This window comes from Gallus gallus, chromosome 14, assembly GCF_016699485.2.
Source record: "Gallus gallus isolate bGalGal1 chromosome 14, bGalGal1.mat.broiler.GRCg7b, whole genome shotgun sequence".
NCBI classification, from domain to species: Eukaryota; Metazoa; Chordata; class Aves; order Galliformes; family Phasianidae; genus Gallus; species Gallus gallus.
Window position 1 is genome coordinate 12,992,365 of NC_052545.1, and position 20,094 is coordinate 13,012,458.

General features: G+C 49.9%; 2 protein-coding genes across 5 annotated transcripts in view; both read left to right on the forward strand.

Annotated features, from left to right (window-relative positions):
• The window catches only part of XPO6 (exportin 6), a 47,568-nt gene extending 29,797 nt beyond the window's left edge, over positions 1–17,771 (forward strand). For all 4 annotated transcript variants that reach the window (XM_414725.8, XM_046900742.1, XM_046900743.1 and 1 more), the window contains exons 10-24: positions 107–215; positions 933–1,025; positions 3,166–3,235; positions 4,292–4,451; positions 5,204–5,296; positions 7,044–7,188; positions 8,014–8,160; positions 8,776–8,965; positions 10,088–10,243; positions 11,584–11,698; positions 12,180–12,351; positions 12,784–12,945; positions 14,745–14,843; positions 15,930–16,160; positions 17,060–17,771. In XM_414725.8, the coding sequence (XP_414725.4) occupies positions 107–215; positions 933–1,025; positions 3,166–3,235; positions 4,292–4,451; positions 5,204–5,296; positions 7,044–7,188; positions 8,014–8,160; positions 8,776–8,965; positions 10,088–10,243; positions 11,584–11,698; positions 12,180–12,351; positions 12,784–12,945; positions 14,745–14,843; positions 15,930–16,160; positions 17,060–17,161 (2,044 nt within the window). In that variant the 3' untranslated portion in view covers positions 17,162–17,771. The remainder of the gene's footprint in view (positions 1–106; positions 216–932; positions 1,026–3,165; positions 3,236–4,291; positions 4,452–5,203; positions 5,297–7,043; positions 7,189–8,013; positions 8,161–8,775; positions 8,966–10,087; positions 10,244–11,583; positions 11,699–12,179; positions 12,352–12,783; positions 12,946–14,744; positions 14,844–15,929; positions 16,161–17,059) is intronic.
• Positions 17,772–18,599: 828 nt separating this feature from the next.
• NME4 (NME/NM23 nucleoside diphosphate kinase 4) lies at positions 18,600–19,943 on the forward strand. The gene is made up of 5 exons (NM_001282217.2): positions 18,600–18,716; positions 19,199–19,329; positions 19,415–19,516; positions 19,592–19,704; positions 19,782–19,943. Exons 1-5 carry the CDS (start codon positions 18,623–18,625, stop codon positions 19,900–19,902), a joined length of 561 nt encoding a protein of 186 aa, NP_001269146.2. The 5' UTR covers positions 18,600–18,622; the 3' UTR covers positions 19,903–19,943.
• Positions 19,944–20,094: the final 151 nt, after the last annotated feature.

The window sequence follows — 20,094 nt, forward strand, 5'->3', positions numbered from 1 at the left end:
TGCTCTTCACCTGTTGTACATCTCTCCTTTGCTGTAAGGGCTGTGAACACAGCAGTCTCTGCAGAATTCCCTTATCACTCTCCTGCTGTTTTCTCTGTGGCCATAGGTACGAAGACGCCTTGGTTCTGTTGCTGACGGAGGTGTTGAATCGAATCCAGTTCAGGTATAACCAGGCACAGCTGGAGGAGCTGGATGACGAGACACTGGATGATGATGTAAGGGGCAGAGCTGAGCAGGGACAGCTGCAAGTTCAGATGTAAAACTGTTGCACTCGTTACACCTGGAATGTCTTTCTCAAAGCTTGTGCCTTGTACAGGCCAGACAGCTGCTGCTTCACTTAGTGTTGGGTTTTGAGGGTTAAAGAAGCATGAAGTACTTCTGTCCTCCCTTAGAGGATATGACCTTTGTTTTGAACTTGGTTCTTGTAGGGAGAAATAGATATGTAGCTTCTGATTACCAGAGGCACTTGGTGTCTGTTCCTGATTGCTTTGGAATGTAAATATAGAAGTGTCTTTCAGACAAAAGCTTCGAGCTGTACGTATTGTTAGTGCTTTCCTTTAAGCATATTTGTCAAAGTCAGTACCAGTAAACATGATCTCAGTCCACACTGATGACATGAAAGGTAAAGTGAAGTAAGTGACCAATATGTGAGACCAGAGCACTAGACAACCACATGGTGCTGAACAAAAGATGCCAGACACCTGTGCACTAAGTGTGCTTCTGGAGTCAGCACACGTGGCTGTATCACTCTGGAGAAACCTAGGCATGCAGCCCCAGGTGTGAATGGGTAACATCATTTGCAATCAGGTGGGTCACAGAAGGGTGCTGTTTCCTCAGTATCTGTGTGCCTGCAAAGGCTTGTCCCAGGCCTACGAGAGGCTGTCTGTTTCCTTCTAGAAATGCTGTGCTCACCTTCTTGTTTCTTCCCATAGCAGCAGACTGAGTGGCAGCGGTACTTGCGCCAAAGTTTGGAAGTGGTTGCAAAAGTCATGGAGCTCTTGCCAACTCATGCCTTCTCCACGCTAGTAAGTAGTCATACAGACCAGAAGTACAATGTAAAATGAGTAACAACCACTGGAGTTAGTTGCAAGCTGGTTCACAGACGCCACAGTTCCAAACTTCTGCTTTTAGAAGCAAAAGTTTGGTGAAGGAGGGGCCAGGCAAGGAAAGAAAATGCTTTTTTTTTCCTTTTTTTTTTTGGCTTTGTTAGGTTTCTTGGTGTGTTTTGAAGAGGGTGCTTTGTCATGGGCACCTGAGTTTAATTGCTGCATGCCAAGATCTATGGAAATTCCCATTTCCAAGTGTAAATACCTTCCTGCTGTCTCTCTTGACCTTTATATTAGGAGCAGCACTGTTAATTGCACAGATGAGCATCATTAGGATTTTTAGGAGGGTGAGGTCTTTGCTTAAATGAAAGGCTAGGTACAAATGCTGGGAAGAGTGCCTCAGACAATTGGGAATTACAGCTGAACACATAAGTGCTTCTCTCCAGCTAGTGTCTCTGTTATTGCTGGGATGAGCAATGTAAAAGCTGTCTCATTTTGAAGCATTACAATGGTTTCTAAAGTAGAGATCTCGAGGCTGTGAGCCCCTAGAGCCCAAAGTTAGAGGTGCTGGTGCCTGTTCTCTGGATGAGAAGAAAGGCAGGTGTATGCAGTGGGATCTCAAAGCAAGCTCTTGCTGGAAATGTTGCACGCTGAGACCTCTGAGCTGTGTTCTCAAGAAGCAGAGCACAGTGAGCTGCTACAGAGACTGGAAGGTGTCTGAGCAGAAAAAAAGCACCAGATGTACAGTGCTAGGAACTCTGAAGTCGTGAGCAGACAGACCTCATATGAATGGAGGTTCCTCTGCAGCATGGTGGCATGGCATGAATTAGCAGGAGGCAAACAAACAGAACAGCTGTCTCAGGGAGCATATGGGTTATGTGAAGAGCATGTGGCTTCCTTCAAGTAACACATTAGCATGAGGAAGGCTGTTGTTGTGTTGTTCTTTTCCAATAGTTCTCCTCCTGCAGTCGTATGACAGGCACTGATATGCTAGAAACGTGATAATGAATGCTTGAGCCCTGTGGGAGATGTGGAAAGCAGGCAAGGTTGAATGATAGCCTCTGCAGTGATGCTGGGAGTGGTGGCTGCTGCATCAGGAGCAAGTAACTGACCCAGTGTGCAGCAGCTGCCGCTCTGCTGACCCATTCTGGAGAATGAAAGGCTGCAGTTCCTTCTGCTGATGGATTAACTAACTTCCATAAATCCAGCCTCCTTGAATGTGGTGACTGTGCGAGTAGAAAATAAGCAGAATTATTCCAAAGGGCTGGAAAATATTTTTTCAGGTGGAGTACCTACAAGGAGAGGGCTACAGTGTGATTCAGCACAGGGCAAATAATCCCTTAATACGTACCACTGAAGTACAATGTCTGCTGAATACTGTTTAGAAAGCTTCCAGGTCTGTGTGCAGCATGCTCCAAGTGTTAGCATAACCTGTTGCTCAGCTGAAGTATTGATAGAAGCAGGCATATTTGCTGTCAGTCCTGAAAGATGGAGTTAGGTTACTGCTCTGTGTTCCCAGGCCAGGATGCGTGATGACTGTTGTTTGTTCCCTTAGCTGTTTTCCCTATGGGGCTTCAGCTGTTCTTGCTGCAGTTTGCAGCTTGGCAACAAGCGGCCATGGTGTTTCCTTTCTGTATTCTGTTAGAGGCACTGAGCTCAGCTTCTTAAGTGGAATATTATTCTGATAGCTGTATTTCTGAGAAGCTGATGCTTCTGTGTTTGGCAGATGCAGTGCAGGCTTCCTGTGCCCCAGGCTCTGCCTTTCCTTGGCTGTGTACCCCTGCTCTGGGCTGGGTTATATTCATCTGCATGTTCCTCCTGTGCCACCCCTTCCTCTTGTCAGGCCACTGCCTTTTTACACTGGTTGTCAGTCTTTATGGGAAAAGGAGAGCTGCCACAGACCACCAGTGTGATGATCTTCATTGTTTCGATGGCAGCTATCAAGACATCAGCTGCAGAATCAGCCCAGAACCTAGAAACTTGCCTTTCTTCTGTCTAACTATCTTTTTGAAGGTATTGGGAAGAAGCAGGAAAGCTGTTCTCTATGTCTAAAGACTATGGCAATTGAGTTAACTGCCTGCCAAGCCCCCAAGTCACGCTGGTTTCTTCTCCTTTCTAGTTTCCAGTTCTGCAGGATAACCTGGAAGTGTATCTGGGACTCCAGCAGTTCGTGGTCACGTCAGGGACAGGTAACCACCACTGCCCACTACAGTTCCTCACTCTTTGTGTAGCTGATGCAGAACACTGTAAACTGCTTTGGTATTGCTTCCTCTGTGTTCTGATACAGATCTGAAAGTGTTATTCCAAAGTACTTCCAATCTTAAGATCATTTAATATATCCTCGGTTAAGTAGTAGTGCATGGGGTTGGTTTGTGTTGGAAGCTGCCAGGAGAAGGAGCTCAGAGGGCAGTACAGATCTGGTGAAGCTTTGCTGATGGTAAGAGGTTGAAGCTGGTTGCTGAACTAATGAACAAGATGAGATCAGATGGGCAGTGGAAAGAAAAACATTGTTATTGCAGAACATGGTAACGTTTTTAGTGAAATTTTGGGGATATTTGGGGAACAGGTGTACATGACTGAGCAGCAGGAAAGTCACGTGAGACAATAAGACTTGGAAGACTGCTTATCTGTATGTTTCTTGTTATCTGAGAAATAGGAAAGTACATAACCACATTTCATGTTAGAAGCAAATGCAGTCTTGCTCCAAATATGCCTGTGCTGCCAGAACATCTGTTGCAGCCTAGCCAGCAGAGGGAGTCTGCTAATAGCCTCTGTGAAGCTGGCTTTGCTTGGCTGATGTCAGCAGATAACCAAAAATTTCTAGTTTATATGGATGTTAATACCAAATAAAAGGAAGTAAATGTGCGAAAGGCTGGAATTGCTTGTAACATCACTTTCAGCCTTTAAAGAGAAATGTGAGCTGTGGCTGTCAGAGCAGCAGAACTCGTCTTACCCAATTAGAGTATTTCAGTCACTTGGACAGAGCTCAGTTTTGAACTGTGACCCACTGCCGAGCTAATTTCAGAGGAATGCTTGTAATGTAATTAGAATAAACTTAGCATTTCCTGTAGCTTTGTAATTAGGTTTCCCATTCCAAAGAGCTGTATTTATTAGTCACAAGGTTAAATGCTTTTTGGAGTATGAGTTTTCAGGCTGCCAGGCTCTTACTCAGCACCTTAGCACAAGTGAATGTGTACACGTGTGTCTTTCGGATTCACTTCTAACAAACCAAAATGTCATTTCAGGTCACAGGCTGAACATCACTGCAGAGAATGACTGCCGTCGTTTGCACTGCTCCCTGAGGGACCTGAGCTCCTTGCTGCAGGCTGTTGGTCGTTTAGCAGAGTACTTCATTGGGGATATGTTTGCTGCCAGGTTTAATGATGCTCTCACGGTGGTAGAGAGGTAAGAATGGAAGGGAGAGTTTGCTGTCCCTTCATCATCCGTGGGACAATTATTACTGCTGCAATCAATGTAAAAGCCAAGGTTTCCTTCTGCCTCCTCTTGTTAGGATTAAATTGAGACATGAAGAATTCAGTGGTTAGTACCTCAAGTGTTACGTTCATTGGTGTTAGGTTTCCCAGTTGTCTTTTTTAACCTTTAACCAGAGAAACAGCTAGCAGGAGGGGTTAAATCAGTCATTAGAAAGGTACTTGTTTTCCAGAGTCTGCACTTGTGATGCAGTGAAGTGGGATATGGAGTCTGGTGGCACAGAGGGAGATGGTTTACCAATGGAACTCAGTAGGTCAGCTGATGGTTGGACTTGAAGATATTCTGCATCTTTTTCCAACCTAAACAATTCTGTGATTGCTTCAATTACATCTCTGCTAGCTAAGTCACTGAAGTCTCTTTCCATAAGAGATCTATGGAAACTGGAAAGCAGACGTTTGATTCTTCCCCTCCACAAAACTGAGTGTGTACTTTCGAATTCAGGACTGTACACAGCTGCCTTTCTTGTTTCACCTCCATGCAGGAACATCATATTTGTTCCATCTTATTACAGGCCAGGAAATAGTCTACATCTAATCTACATACCAGCTAAATATTGACACGGGCTTGTCAAGAGCTGTGTTCAGATAAGATGGGCAGGTTGGTTTGCACATGTGTGTATCCACCTTGCAGTCCTATTGCTCTACCATGTATTTATGTATTTGCAGGTTGGTAAAAGTAACGCTGTATGGATCCCAGATTAAACTGTACAACATTGAAACTGCAGTACCATCTGTATTGAAACCTGACCTTATTGATGTGTGAGTATGAGCTACACAATTCAAATTATTATGTACAGATTTGGCACCTGTGTAGGGTGGAGGCAGCTTTGGGTCTCCTACATCTACTCTGACCACTTGTTTGGAAAATGTTCTGCAAACTGTGATTGTTAGCTAACCAAGGGCACTGCCTGGTCAAGGCCAAGGCTGTGGTTTGAACTACTATTTCCTCAAATTGATATTTGAAGAGAAACGTATTTGTGACCAGCAGTAGAAGTGCCCATTGTATTAGCTCTAAAAGCTGATGTGTACTGATGACTGTAAAAGCTTGGCTCGTCTGCAGCGTGATTAGGTGGTAAAATAAGTGTACAATTGTGATATTTTAAGAAATGATTGGTATGTCGTTTGAGGCTTATGGATTTTGTGCTGCCAGAGTCAAATTTATGGCTCAAGTAAAAATGTTTCTCTCAGTAGAAAGTTTCGAGTCCTTGGCTTCCAAAACAAATGTGTGCCTTCCAGCAATGCAGGCTGTTTCTGAAACAAATGAGTGCCTTCAGTCCAGAAGCTGACATTAAGTGTGAAATCTTGATGCCACTGGTAATAGAACACCGCTCTAACAGCCTTTTAAAGACCTGCTATTGTAAATGGCTGTGTTGTACAAACATGGTACTGCCAGCTGGCATTCATTCTGCAAGCAGAATTTAAGGTTGTGCTTGTTCAGTTTGTATGAATAGCAGCTGCCTTAAAACCCACACTAGGCTGAATTTTTCCTAATCCCAAATTACTGGCAGTGAGCTTTATGCAGATGATATTTCTTCAAAGGTGTCTTCCTTTTCTGATTTAAAATAACTCAGGAAGCTCTTTCTATTTGTTAGAGGGGCTCATCCTTTCCCCTTGGGTCCAATGTCCTTGAGAAAATTGTGTTCTGTTTTCTAGTGCCAGGCTAAAAAAGGTACATTGCCAGCTATTTGGAGGACACCTGTCTGATCCCCAAAGAGTCATCCTGACTCAAAAACGTGAGATAACTCTGCCAAAGTATAATGATGAACTCTAAATATAGGCAACCCACCAGTTGGTTGTTTGACCTTATCGGTTTGTCCTGTTGGTTTAATACTACTGCTTGGTGGCTGAATCCGGTTATAGCACACCTCTGAATGTCCAGGTCCAGGATGAAGAAGAATTTTAGGCCGTGTAACGTCATCACAGGGAATGTTTCAGTTTTCAGTTAGTGGAAGAATGAGAAAGAGACAATAAATGTACGAGGGAGCGACAAGATATAAAGGAAAATAGCTAATTCAGGAAAGCCCCCTTCATCCTGCTACTAAAAGTAGATTTCCCTGATTTTGCCCATTGGGTGGAAACCCCCTGGACTTGCTGATAAGCAGATGTGTGGTGAGGTAGCTGATGCAGGCCTGGAAGCTGCCTGCCACAGGTGACTGAGATCTCAGATGCAGCTGCTATGGTGGGGACATGTACATCTAGGAGAAGCTGTGTTTTTGGAGGGAGTATCAGTGTTCATAGACTCTTCTCAGTAAGATCTGCAGCACAAGGATGGGGTAGCTGCTGTTAGACAGTGTTTTATACAGGCTGACAGCTGTGTGGCTATTCACCCAAAGACTTCTGTAAGGCAATTGCATTTTCCCCTGAACGGACACGTGAAATGAATCTCATGATGTGGGATTAGGCAATATGGGAATTGATTACAGGGGCACTGAGGCTGGGGTTTCATGGCACTTGCCATCCTGCGGTGTTTGCTCTGTGTCAGTTCATGGTTGCTTTCTCCCCGCAGCCACGCGCAGTCCCTGGCTGCACTGCAGGCCTACTCACACTGGCTGGCACAATTCTACAGTGAAGTGCATCGGCAGAACCCAGAGCAGTTCATCTCTCTCGTCTCCACGGCTCTGGAGGCCATCACACCCCTCATCAGTTCAAAGGTATCCATGTTAGCACTGGGTTGGGGTTGGGGCTGCATGTCCACGAAGAGCACAAGAATCTTGTAGTGGTGTACTACAGCTTAGGTGCTGAACAATGTGCTCTGGACCACAATGTGTTCTAGATTGTGGTCCAGAGCACATCTGACTCACTCTCTAGATGTGAGTCAGAGAGCTGGATATGTCTTCCAGAGCCTTACCATGTGTCTCCTGTAAAGCTGAGTCTCAGATAATTACACTTTTTTTTGCTAATGCAAAAATAAGTGTTGTGGCTTAACCCAGCAGGCAGCTCAGCATCACCTAGCTGCTCGCTCACTGCTCAGGTGGGGTGGGGGGAAAAATTGGAAGGTAAAAGTGCAAGAACATGTGGGTTCAGATAAAGGCAGTTTTCTAGGTAAAGCACATGCAAGCAAAGAGAAATGAGGAATTAATTTGTTCCCTGCTTCCCATCAGCCCATTCCCCCCTTCTTTACCTCAGCTTTTAGTGCTGAGCATAGCACTGTGGTGGTGTGGGACACCCCTTTGGGTCAGCAGTCCTGGCTGTGTCCCCTTCATGTGCACCCCAAGCTCCTTGCTGGCACAGCAGTGTGAGAAGCACAGCAGTTCTTGGCTTTGCAAGCAGCGCTCTGCAACAGCTGATAACACCAGTGTGCTACACCAGTGCTTTCATCAAGAATCCAAAACACAGCCTCATGTGAGCCTCTATGAAGGAAGTTAACTCTATCCCAGCCAGCTTCGGCCTGGTCATGGCAGCTCACTGTGCTGTCTGTCACCAGTGCCACACGTCGTGGTCCTGGGCAGCCTGACCGTGTGCCCCCTCTGTTCCAGGTGCAGGAGAAGCTGCTGCTGTCTGCGTGCCACCTGCTGGTCTCCTTGGCCACTACGGTGCGACCGGTGTTCCTGATCAGCATCCCTGCAGTGCAGAAGGTGTTCAACAGAATCACAGACACTTCTGCCCAGCGGCTTCCTGATAAGGTGCTTCAGCTCTGTGTACACTGAGGAATCATAGTGGCAGTTTGTCAATAGTTATCTATTTCAAGCTGCAGCATAGGGAAAAAACACAGTTGCAGCTCTTAAATCTTACTCATTTCTCACTTGCTGACACAGACCCTGACTGCATTGCTTTTGCAGTACTGGCATATTGATTCTGACATATGGAAAGAGTTGGTGAAACTTCTGTTAGCATTCTGTGTACCTCACTCCAAATGAGTGTATTACAGAGTTACTGAAAAGCCACAGCAAAGATGGGGATTCTATTGCATTGGGCACAGCATGGAGGTACAAAGTGCTGTACAAACATGCACGCTTCTTGTCTAAACCAGACAGAGCAACAGAATTGGCATTGTCTTTGTTTTGGAGATATAAGCAGCATTGAGTTCTTGTTGCACAGAAGGGCAGACAGAGATGAGAGCTGACTCCAGCTCTGAAGTCAAGGAGCTTTGCTCCTCTCTCACCTTGCAGAGCTGCTGGTTGTCACTTGGGCACAACTTCTGCTACTGAACTCTTTCAGTTAACACTGCTGGATGCAGTCTAAGGTTGTGCATAAATGACTAGCAAACGCTGAAAACTTCCATGTTTCATTGCTTCCAGGCCCAGGTGCTGGTGTGCAGAGCACTATCCAATGTATTGTTGCTACCTTGGCCAAATCTCCCGGAGAGTGAGCAGCAGTGGGCCGTTCGCTCCACCAACCACACCAGCCTCATCTCTGCCCTCACGAGGGACTATCGCCAATTGAAATCCAATGCTATATTGCCACAGAGGAAAGTGCAGCTGGAGGACAGTAAGTACCCAGATCCTTAGTGTGTGCTGGCCTCCTGCAGTTGCAGTGCTAACTGTTGGTGGGGTTCATTGAGCTGTCTTCTCGGTAATTATTTTGGCTGAGAGCCGCTTAGCACATGGGAAGGATAGGAAAGGAGCAGTGAGTTTCTTTTTTGTAAGAAACACTTCCTCTATGCTTTGTAAGGGATGCTTTCACTCCAGGCTGCTGCAAACTGCTCCGTCAAAATACAGTCTTCCTCAATTGCTCGGGGAAAGTGGGATCAAGTTTGTAATAAGAATGTGAATGGCACTGATTGCACTGGGGATGCTGAGCAAGCTAATGCTGGGACTACCACTCTGTAGTACTAGAAACATTGACTGGAGGCAGTGTTAATGAAGATTATGGTTTAAGAAGCTTAAAGGGGGAAAAAGAATTTCTTCTAGACTTAGGAAGTGCTGCTGAAGGTACGTATGTGTAGGACAAGAGCCCTGAAATGATGGGGTTTAGGGGCCTTTTGAAGCCACTGTGTGTCTTTTGGGACTGCTTTTGGGTGTCTTGTCGTCTTTTTGTTGTGTGTTTTTTGTTCTTTTTGAGTGCCTTGCTTATAAGAACACAGCATCACAGCTTCTGACAGAGCTCGGTGGGGTGAGGGAGCATGGAGAGGGTTGAGCTTCACAAGAGGGTCAGCTTGCTCACGTGGGTCAGTTCTGACTTCTGGGTTAGTTTATTTAGTGACTGTGTATCGCTCCAATTGTTACTTCCACAAGCAGAGATTTGCAGGATATTTTGCTATCAGAATAAGCTTCTATTTCCTTGACTGTTTTTTCTTTATCTCTGTTGTGTTGGAAATAATGCTGTCCTACAGCTTCCTTCAGACTGTGCACCTTAGTTCTCAAGCAGTGAGTGCATCTGTACAGCAGTAAGCCTTTATAACTTAAGAATGCAAGTTGCCACTGTTACTTAGCTGAACCTATTTAAATGTTTAATATGTGAACATACTTTAGAAACATTTCTGACTCCAACCTGGGCTTGATGTATGTGCTGCCTTGTGTGTTGTTCCAGGTACTGCTCACATGAACTTCTCTTTTTGCCTATGGGTAGTTCTGACACACGCAGGGAGTATCACCTCTCTTCTTTTTGCAGCCAAAGTGATCATCCATCAGACACTCAGCGTTTTAGAAGATATTGTAGAAAGTATCTCTGGAGAATCCACCAAGTCTCGGCAGATCTGTTATCAGTCGCTGCAAGAATCCGTGCAGGTCTCACTAGCCCTCTTCCCAGCTTTCATTCATCAGTCAGGTATAACCATAGGACAGGTTTAATGCTGTGAGTAGCTTTATCACCTCCCGATAACACCCAGAGCCCATCAGCATAGGGTCATGGTGTTCATGGGAAGTGTGTGGGCTCGCTGTGTAATGCAGGTCTGTCCTGGTGGGTGGGCTGATTCAGAAGAGGAAAGGGAGATCTGGTGTCATCTACAACACGGTCACGAGGACTTGTCACACTTCCAGTAGGTGGAGATGCCCTGTGTTGTGTTCAGGCAGTGAAAAGGAATGGAGCTTTTCATGAGCACAAAAAGAGCTTTAAAATACCACACCTATGTTTGTCACTTATTCTCTCCAGAAGCTTGAAAACAAAACACAGCAGTGGTCATGATTTTTTTTAATATCCTTGTAAAGGGTGGGCTCCTGAGATGTCCAGGTTGGATGAGGCCTGGGCAAAACCTGATGGCCTGCCAGCCCTGCCCACAGCAGGGGGGGTGGAACTATATCATCTTTAAGGTCACTTCCAACCCAAGTCATTCTGTGAGTCAATGTAACCAGGACTGCTGCTTGGCAGCCTTGTGGCCAGCTCTTTTATTTTACATCTCCTCACTTGCCTGCAGCAGCTTTGTGAAGAGCCAGGCATTCCAGAAAAACTTCTGGAGCCAGGTGGGATCTTCCCAGTGAAATGGACCTGTGGGGAGCCAAAGCAAAGACACAGAAAGGATCCAAGGCAGCAAGCTGATGCTGTGACTCCAGTGAATTGCTGCCTTTGGTTGCATGAGGCTGCTTGCCCGTTTTGTGTTGGCTATAAAAGGCTGTATGAAGCAGGACCTGAGTGGTTGCAGCTTACTGTGGCTGTTCAGTAAAGCATGCTGGGACTGATGGTGGATTAACTGCAGTGCAGCGCAACTCTGTGCTGAGAATCACTTCTGAAGTCAGAAGGATCTTGTCAGATCCTCCCCCCCCCCCAAAAAAAAAGGAAAAAAGCTGGATTCTATCTCTTGGCCACTTCAAGCTGTACAGAGCAGTTGTGGGTTTCCTCGTATTTCCTGTTAACCCTGTGTGTGCAGTGAGCTGCTGGAGCCCAGGCCATTGCAAGAGCTTTCTCCAAGCAGTCTGTGCAGGCAGACAGACCCAGGGCCCTTGTACTGCTGTATTTGTTCTGAGTTGTTGATGCTGACCATACTTGTCCCAGGCAATGTCTGAGCGATCTTCAAGCCCTGTAGGACCAACTATTGATCTCAATTTCTAATGGCAAAGCTGCTGCTAAATTTTCAGGAATAAATGGGGTTCCCTGTACAGATATCACGTAAAAGACTTCTTCATGTATTTGAACATTACCTTAACATGTTCTTCTGGCTTTCCTGTTCTTAGATGTGACGGATGAGATGCTGAGCTTCTTCCTCACTTTGTTTCAAGGACTGAGGGTGCAGATGGGAGTGCCTTTCACTGAGCAGATCATACAGACTTTCCTAAATATGTTCACCAGGTATTGTCTTGTGCTGATCACTTTTTTCTTATCCCTGGCAATAATTTATCTTGGCCAGCTAACTAAACACGTCCCTGTCCCAAAATAAAAGAGCGTTCCACTTCTTCCTCTGTGTCCAGGGTTTAGTTTAAGGAAAAGGCTTCTAAGCCTGAAGTGACCCAGTCTGTGCACGATGGTCTGTGTACCTGATGTGCAGTTTCAGCTTTCCCACAGACCTGGCAGTCTTGGAAGTGTGTGATACTGAACACTGGACTCTGGCGTTACCTATATAAGCCAGTGTCTTTGTGTACCCCCACTATCCCTAAAGTTTCTGTTAGGGGAAAGTGCCTGTCAGTACCTACCTCCCTTCCATGGCTTAACGTGCTTGTGCTATATTAGTTGAGGAAGCTTAGAAACACTGTCTGCTTCTCTTTAAATTTGGTAGGTAAGCATGCTGATCTCAGGGAAAGATTCCATCCAACAACTTCATTTTTTGTTGTAGAGAGCAGCTGGCAGAGAGCATCCTCCATGAGGGGAGCACTGGCTGTCGGGTGGTGGAGAAGTTTCTGAAGATTCTGCAAGTGGTGGTGCAGGAGCCAGGCCAAGTATTCAAGCCTTTTCTACCCAGTGTCATCTCACTGTGCATGGAGCAGGTGTACCCCATCATCGCAGAGGTAGGACTGCTCTCACACCAGGTGAACGCAGAGGGGGAAGTGAAGGCCTTGCTGGGGCTGTGGGAGCAAGTGAGGGCTTTGCTTTCCAGGGGCTGTAAATGTCAGTTCCAGTGCAGGGAGAGCTGGTGGAGTTTGGAAGCAGTGTGGGTGGAGCATTTAGTCAGAAATTGGCAAAGACACTAAAAGTACAGACATGCTCAAAGCAGGAGGTAAAACAAAACTGGATTATGTGTTCTTAGCATGATGGTATGATCCAGCAGTTGCTGAGGTTGATGCCTTCTGTAGAAGGAAATCCTTCAGTCTGGTACCTCAGCTGCAGAGTGCTCCTGGATGGCCATCACACAGAGCAGGGTGCTGCCAGCAGCAGAATCCAGGGGATAAGTGGGATTCCAGCACAGGAGCCTCTTCTGAGGTGGTGTTCTTTCCTCCTAGCGCTCCTCTCCTGATGTGAAAGCAGAGCTGTTCGAGCTGCTTTTCCGAGTTCTCCATCACAACTGGAGGTACTTCTTCAAATCTAGTGTTCTGGCCAGTGTCCAGAGGGGAGTGGCAGAAGAGCAGATGGAGAACGAAGCGCAGTTCAGTGCCATCATGCAGGTAACTCCACTACAAGTTGTCTAAGAACCCTTTCTGTAACAGAACATGTGCTGCTTTTGGCAAGGCATTAAACGTGTGGCTGCTGGGGATTAGACAATGTCCAGAGTGAGGTCTTGAGTGTAGGAACTGCTAAAAATGAAAATATTTGTAGAGACATCGTGCTGATGTGCTTGCAAAGCACACAGTGCCTCGCTTAGCATTCCTTCCTCACTCCTGCAAATTCCTTTCCATGCCTATGTTCTTTGTCTAGAAGAACTGGTGCAGTCCTGTTTACTTCTGCTTTGATTCCATTAGGACAAATTGCTGGTGCAGGAAAGGTCTTCTGAAACCAAGATGTCCTCTGGTTTTATTCAGAAACACAGAAAAAAATCAGCCTCCTCACAAGCAGCCTGTTGCAGCCTGCCTGGTGTGGGGCCCTTTTGCAGTGCAAACAGCAGCATGCTCACGCTGTGCTCTGGAAGCTAAGGGCAGGTGGCAGTCAGAGGGCAGTGAGCCCCAGAGCAGAGGGCCACGTGTCAGGCTGCAGGAGGGAGGGCCCTGCAGAGCTGCCCTGTCCAGAAGTGCTTATGGAGGCTGGGTACCTTCTGGTGGGCACGTGAAGAGGGAGCTCTTGTGCTGTATGGCGTGAGCTATGCTGATACTCCTCTCTGGGCTTTCTGTATTGTAGCATTATTGTGAATGGAGACCAGAGCTGTCCCTGTCCAGAGCTACCCAAGCTTCTTTTTTCTCCTGTAGCAGCTTAACGTTTCCTCGCTTGCCTCAGCATCTTGCTTTGGGGGAGGCATTGATGGAGTTGTCTTAATAACAGCTGCAGGCTGCTTGGCACTGCTGGGCCAGTTTTACTGCTTGGGCACTGCTGATTTGGTGCAAAAGCTGGGTGTTCTGTGAGTGTTCTCCACTGCAAGAACAGCCAATGTTCTGTGCTTAGTGTTAGTAGTTCACGTGCTGGTTTCCACGCATCAGGGCCATCTCTGTCCATCTAACAATAAATGGCTATAGCAAAGGAATTATCTTCTGTCCATGATATCTCAGCAGCTACTAAAGTTCTGCCTGTTTCTGCTCATCTGTACAGTGTTTCAAAGGTGTTTTATCTCAGAGTCTGTGCAGGCACGCCAGACTGCATCAGTGGGGTCTAACAGATCCTGTTAAGGGATCTGTCCTGTTCCAGGTATGCCTGGAACAGTCCTCACCCTCCAGTCCTCACCCATAACTTAGTGCAGTAACATGTTAACCACATCTGCCAACCTCCTTACCCTCTAGATGCAGATATAGAGCAAAAGCAGTGAGTGTGTTCTGGCTTTATTCATGCTCACCATAGCATTCTGAGTATCTCTGAGAAACAGACATATCCTTTACAAGTAAACTATCTGTCAGGGGAATCATGCTCAGCATCTCTTGTTCCTTTTCAATGCATGCTGATACCTGGTCCCAGAAAACCCTGCTTAGAAGCTGTTCTGCAGGGACATGAGCACATGGCCACTAAAGCTTCTCCATTCCCTCCAGTCTGGCAACAACAAGGTTGACTTCAGCAGACTCACAAAAGAGTTTCACTGAGGAGCAGCAGAAGCTGCCAGGGGTTTGTTCTCCTGACACATGGCACCAGCAGATCCTGTTCCTCCCACCTGAACACAGTTGGCAGAAAGCTGGGTCGTTGACATGCATGTCAAACAACAACATGGCATTGCTACAGGAGATCTGTAAACAGACTCTGTGTGGTGTTGGGGTGAAAACATTGTTCTGCCTGTCAGGTTTGATATTCATTATGGTTTCAATCCCCTCCCTTCGATTCTACTTTGCAGGCGTTTGGCCAGTCCTTCCTGCAGCCTGACATTCATCTGTTCAAGCAGAATCTCTTCTACCTGGAGACACTGAACACCAAGCAGAAGCTGTACCACAAGGTGGGTGTGAGCTTCCCAGTGGGCAGGTGCAGTTCTGAAACTGGGAGCAGTGCCAGGCAAGGGGCAGTTAAATGCGAGAGCTTTCCAGTCCATGGGGGCTGGAAATGGCTTTGTGATAGTGGAAGGCTGCCTTTCAGGCTTCCAGACGGCTCGCAAACTGAAGGTCAGGATTTGGGGCTCGTTTACTGCATCCTTTGTTTGCTGTGGTTGTGGTGAGGACATTGCTGGTCAAAGTGACACTGCCACCTCACTGACACTGCTGTGCCGGGCACAGGAGGAACCCCAGCTCTTTCCAGTCCTGGTCTGTGTCCTCCTGTGACAGTGAGGGAAAGCAGAGAACATGCACACTGATAGCATGACTTGTCTTAGGAAGCAGAAATTGGTGGATTGAGCACTTTGTAAGTGAGACAGTGGTGGAGTCTCTCCATCCTCCTCGTGTGGGCCAGCAGCAGGCTGCTTGCCATTTCTTTGGGTCACTGTGAGGTGGTTGCCCATTGCTGTCATGTGGGACCCATCCTCCAGACCCTCTAACTGAGATTTGTTAGCTGCTGCCACGAAGAATGAGAGTTGCAGCCCGGGGCCTTGCCCTTCTGGTTAGCCTTTGGAGGCAGAGCTTTTGGGTTTCTGTCTGTGGTCACAGCTGAAGGGCAGGCTATCGTGTTAGCAGCTGCCTATTCAGGCAGCCAACCAGGTTCCCCAGGAACTCTGGCTGCTTTCGAGCACGCAGCGCAGGGCTAAAATTTTGGGGTTTAAATGGGGCTTGGTACTGCTTCCTTAAACGCCAATGTTTAAAACTTGAACGAGAGATATGAGGCAAGCGTGGCCAAGTTCACGGGTAATTTTGCAGCAGGTCCTTGAGATCTTGGCCTGCCTCAGACTGGAAAATAATATCTGTGCTCACAAGAGCTTGCAGAGCTCACTGATAACTCAGAAGCTGCACGTGTTAAGTGACCCAGTGCAGCCATGCCCACGTACCCATCTGACCTCCATGAGCTCTCGCATCTGAAGCACAGTGCTGTGCTCCCTCCTGTGTGAGGGGGTTGCTGGCTCGAAGGTGCCTGACTGTGTCCTCCTCTCCCTGTGCAGAAGATCTTTCGGACAACCATGCTGTTCCAGTTTGTGAACGTGCTGCTCCAGGTGCTCGTCCACAAATCCCACGACCTGCTGCAGGAGGAGATTGGCATTGCCACCTACAACATGGCCTCGGTGGACTTTGATGGCTTCTACTCAGCCTTCCTCCCTGAGTTCCTGGCCAGCTGTGACGGTGTGGACTCAAACCAGAAAAATGTGCTGGGAAGGAATTTCAAAATGGACAGGGTAAGGAAGGGAGAGTGCTGCAGGAGGGTGCAAGTGTTCCTGGGCTGGGCAGGGCTTTTCTCAGAGAGCGTGGTGGCCGATAGCCATGGGCTCCTTAGTGGTACCATCGTTACAAACACCTGCGTAGTCAGTGATGCCCTAGCACTGGATTTCTTGCTGTAGGTAGCAAAGTTCCCATCTCATCTCCTGGACTTGCTTATTCCGTGGGAGTTAGAGCTCTAATACGTTCCCCGGGGGGAGCTTTCGTAAGGCTGGGCTGACATTTGCTAGTGGGACACAGATCCTTGCCAAAGCCTTGCTCCAGCTGCTAACCAGATGTTGGAGGGTTATGGCTGCAGCCGGGGGAGCTGCCACCTCCCTCTGGAGCATCGTGGCACTACAGCTGGCTTTCAGTCTGCTGAAGTTTCACTGTCTGTTGATGGTTGCTCGCCCGTGGGAGATGGTGGGGATTTGAGAGCCCGGGTTTAAGGGTAGAGAAGGAGCTTTGAGAGAATCACTGGGCTTTTAGTAGGCGATTGGTCTTCAGGGAAACCAGCCCTTGCGAGGGGCTCTGTGGGAACAGGAGCCTTGGCAGAGCACTCTGAACAGTTGCTGCTGCAGATGGCCGTGCCGTGGCCGTTCGTGTTGTGCCTGAGTGCACAGCGAGGAGCCAGTGCTGTGAGCAGGGCCTGCTTCTGTGCAGTCAGCTCCTGCTTGGAGCAGCTCAGGAGCAGCCTCTGTTCCCCACACGTGGGCTGCAGAAACTCAGGTTTGCTGGGCTCGGATGCTGAAGGAGATGAGATGCTCACGTATGGAAATGCGTGGGGGCAGCGGGCGCTCCCTTTCTGTTCCCTGCTGTCCTGTGGTGCCTGTGGGTATTCCTGTGTTTGCAGTACAACCTGTTGTTTGATCTCTTGCAGGACCTGCCATCGTTTACCCAGAACGTGCACAGACTGGTGAACGACCTGCGTTACTACAGACTTTGCAATGACAGTTTGCCCCCCGGAACTGTGAAACTATAGTTACTGCACTGGACTCGTGTTCTGATCACTGTAGGGAACAGATCCATGTCTCGTTTTGCCACCACCTTCTCTCCTGGCTGCTCTGTCAGCACTGCGGGACGAGGCGTCTCGCAGGTGGGCACATCTGTTTGGATTCATGCACCACGCTTCCTTCTCTCCCATCCCAAAGGCCTCAGCTGGCTCGGTGCTGGCTGCAGGATGAGTGTCAGCTCCTAACCAACAACTGCGGGGCGCAGCAGCTCGCCGGGCTTCGTTCCACCCACAGAGCGCTCTGTTGCGCCCGGAGATGCCTATGGAGTCGTCTTGAGAGACCTCGTGTGCACCAATCGTGAGGCAGAAGCGCCAAAGACTGCTTCAGCCATTCGTACCTTCGTGTCATTCCGCCTTCCTGCCCCTGCCCGGCTCCGGGAGGAGGAGGGGACTGTGATGTCGGGACTGTTTTGGCACTTCTGTCACTCCCTTTGTTTTTTAAATTGCCTTGAAAACCTCCCCGCCGCTCAGCGGGGATTAGAGACTTCTTCGGGTTTTTTTAAACGTTTTCTCATCATTCCATTGTGATACTAAAACAACATGCTTCATGGAAATAAAGTGCTTACTTTGTTGTTTTAAATAACTTCCCTCTGTTTTAGTTTCCGTGCAGGCTGTGTGCCCAGCAGCTTCACCTACCACCTCCGTTCCCTGTTTCCCGGTGGGATCTCCGCTCCTTTGGCATTCTGCTGTCTGAATACATCAAGAACAGCCCGAGGGAGGAGCGCCTCCAAACACACGTGGGGTTGCATCGCAGGGCAACCTGGAGGTCACTGGAGGGTGAGGTTAAAGCCTCAGCCGCCGTTCAGACAGGGCGAGATGCCGGACTTTCCTTGGCTGGAGCGTGCGTTCACCTTGAAACCTTCCCACGTGTGGGCTTGAAGGGAGACGGCTGCATGCAGGCAGCTGGAAGGGCAAAGGGCTGCTCCCAGCTCCTGCATGGAACTGCTGGATGGGGCTTCGCCTGCCCCGCTGCCGCCCCGGGGCTCTGCGTGATGCTTCTGCTTCTTGCAAAATGTTTGGTTGCTCTTCTCTGTTTGCTGAGCGAGGGTGAAAGTGCGTGTTTTTCCCTGCCTGAGCGGAGGATCAAGGGCAGCAGCTGGCAGGGGGCCACAGCCCGGCTTGGGGACCATCGTGCTGCTGGAAACCTCTCCTCCTTCCCTGATGTCTGAAGTGCTTGTTCACATCTGCGTCTTTCCTTCCCCAAGATGTTCAAAGCTGCCGCTTGTGTCTCTGTTCAGGGAACAGCCGGGCCGGGGTACCCCGCTCATCCCTCTGCCCCGCAGCACTCAGTGGGACGCGGGATGGCTGTTCCCATGGCCGGGGCTCCCCGCGGCCGCGGCTGCTTTAAGGGGAGGGCCGAGCCGGTCCCGCCGGGCCCTTAAAGCCTCCCCGCGGGGCGGCCGGACCCGCTCCGAGCCTCCCGCCCCGGCCATGGGCTCCCTGGGGCGCTGCCTGGCGCGGGGGCTGCTGCGGGGTCAGCCCGGCATCCACCTCCCCTTCGGGCCGCCGCGCTGCTACGGCTCCGGTGAGACCCGGCCCGGCCCGACCCTGCGGGCGGTCCCCATCCCCGTCCCGTCACATCCTTATGCCCCTAAGGATCCGCTCCCCATCCTTCCCCTCGTCCCCTCCCTGCCTCATCCTTGGGGACCCCTCTCCCCATCTCCTTCCAGAGCCCCGTCCCCTTCCTTGGGATTTGGCGTTGGGATCCCCGGGGGCAGACACGGAGCATCCCCTGGGGAACGTGGGGCGAGCTGTCGCTCAGAGCCATCCCCTCTTTCCTGTCCGGGGACACTCTGTCCCCGCTCCTCCTGCACAGCTCTGACAGTGATGGGGACGCTGGTCCCTGCTGGACGCGTCCTCAATGCTCGTCACAGCTTTGGGGCACATACCCCCCCCGACCCCACACTCAGAGCATGGGGGACATCGCAGGGGATGGGCTCAGGGTTGGGGGATAAGGACAGGGATGGGGATGGGGCTGTGCAGGGGCGGTGACCCCGTGCCCCCCAGCCCCCCCGGAGCTGCGGGAGCAGACGTTGGTGTTGGTGAAACCGGACGCGGTGCAGCGGCGGTTGGTGGGCGACGTCATCGGGCGCTTCGAGCGGCGCGGCTTCAAGCTGGTGGCCATGAAGCTGCTGCAGGTACCGGCGCTGCAGGAGGGAGGGGGGTGGGGGGTGTGCATGGACCCCCCCTGGGCGTCCCCGCATCACCCCATGGTGCCGCCAGGCGGATCGGGGCCTCCTGGACCGGCACTACCAGCACTTACAGCAGAAGCCCTTCTACCCCGCGCTCCTGGCCTACATGACCTCGGGGCCGCTGGTGGCCATGGTGAGCAGCCGCCCTCACCCCGCAGCGTCTCACCCCATTGCGGGGCTGCGGGGCTCAGCCGTCCCCATCCCGCAGGTGTGGGAGGGCTACAACGTGGTGCGCTCCACGCGTGCCATGGTGGGGGATACGGATTCGGCGCAGGCAGCGGCGGGGACCATCCGGGGGGACCTCAGCATGCACGTCAGCAGGTAAGGGCACATGGGGGGGGGGGGGGGGGGTTGGGGGTGGCACCGGGCCTTGAGGTCACATCCCCATCCCTGCGCAGGAACGTGGTGCACGCCAGCGACTCGGTGGAGACGGCGTCGCGGGAGATCGGCTTCTGGTTCCAAAGGGATGAGTTGGTGGCCTGGGAGAGCGGAGACAGCCAGTACACATACGGGCCCTGAGGACACCGAGACCCCCGTGCCATTAAACGCTGCACCCCCTGCGCCGCCCTGCTCCTTCCTGTCCCTCGCCGGCGCTGCGGGCACTGGGATGTGAATATGGGGGGGACTGGGAGGCAGCAGGAGGGGCTGGGGGGCTCTGGGATGTCAGTGGGGGGCAACGGGCAGCGCTGGGATGTTAATGCAGAGAAACCG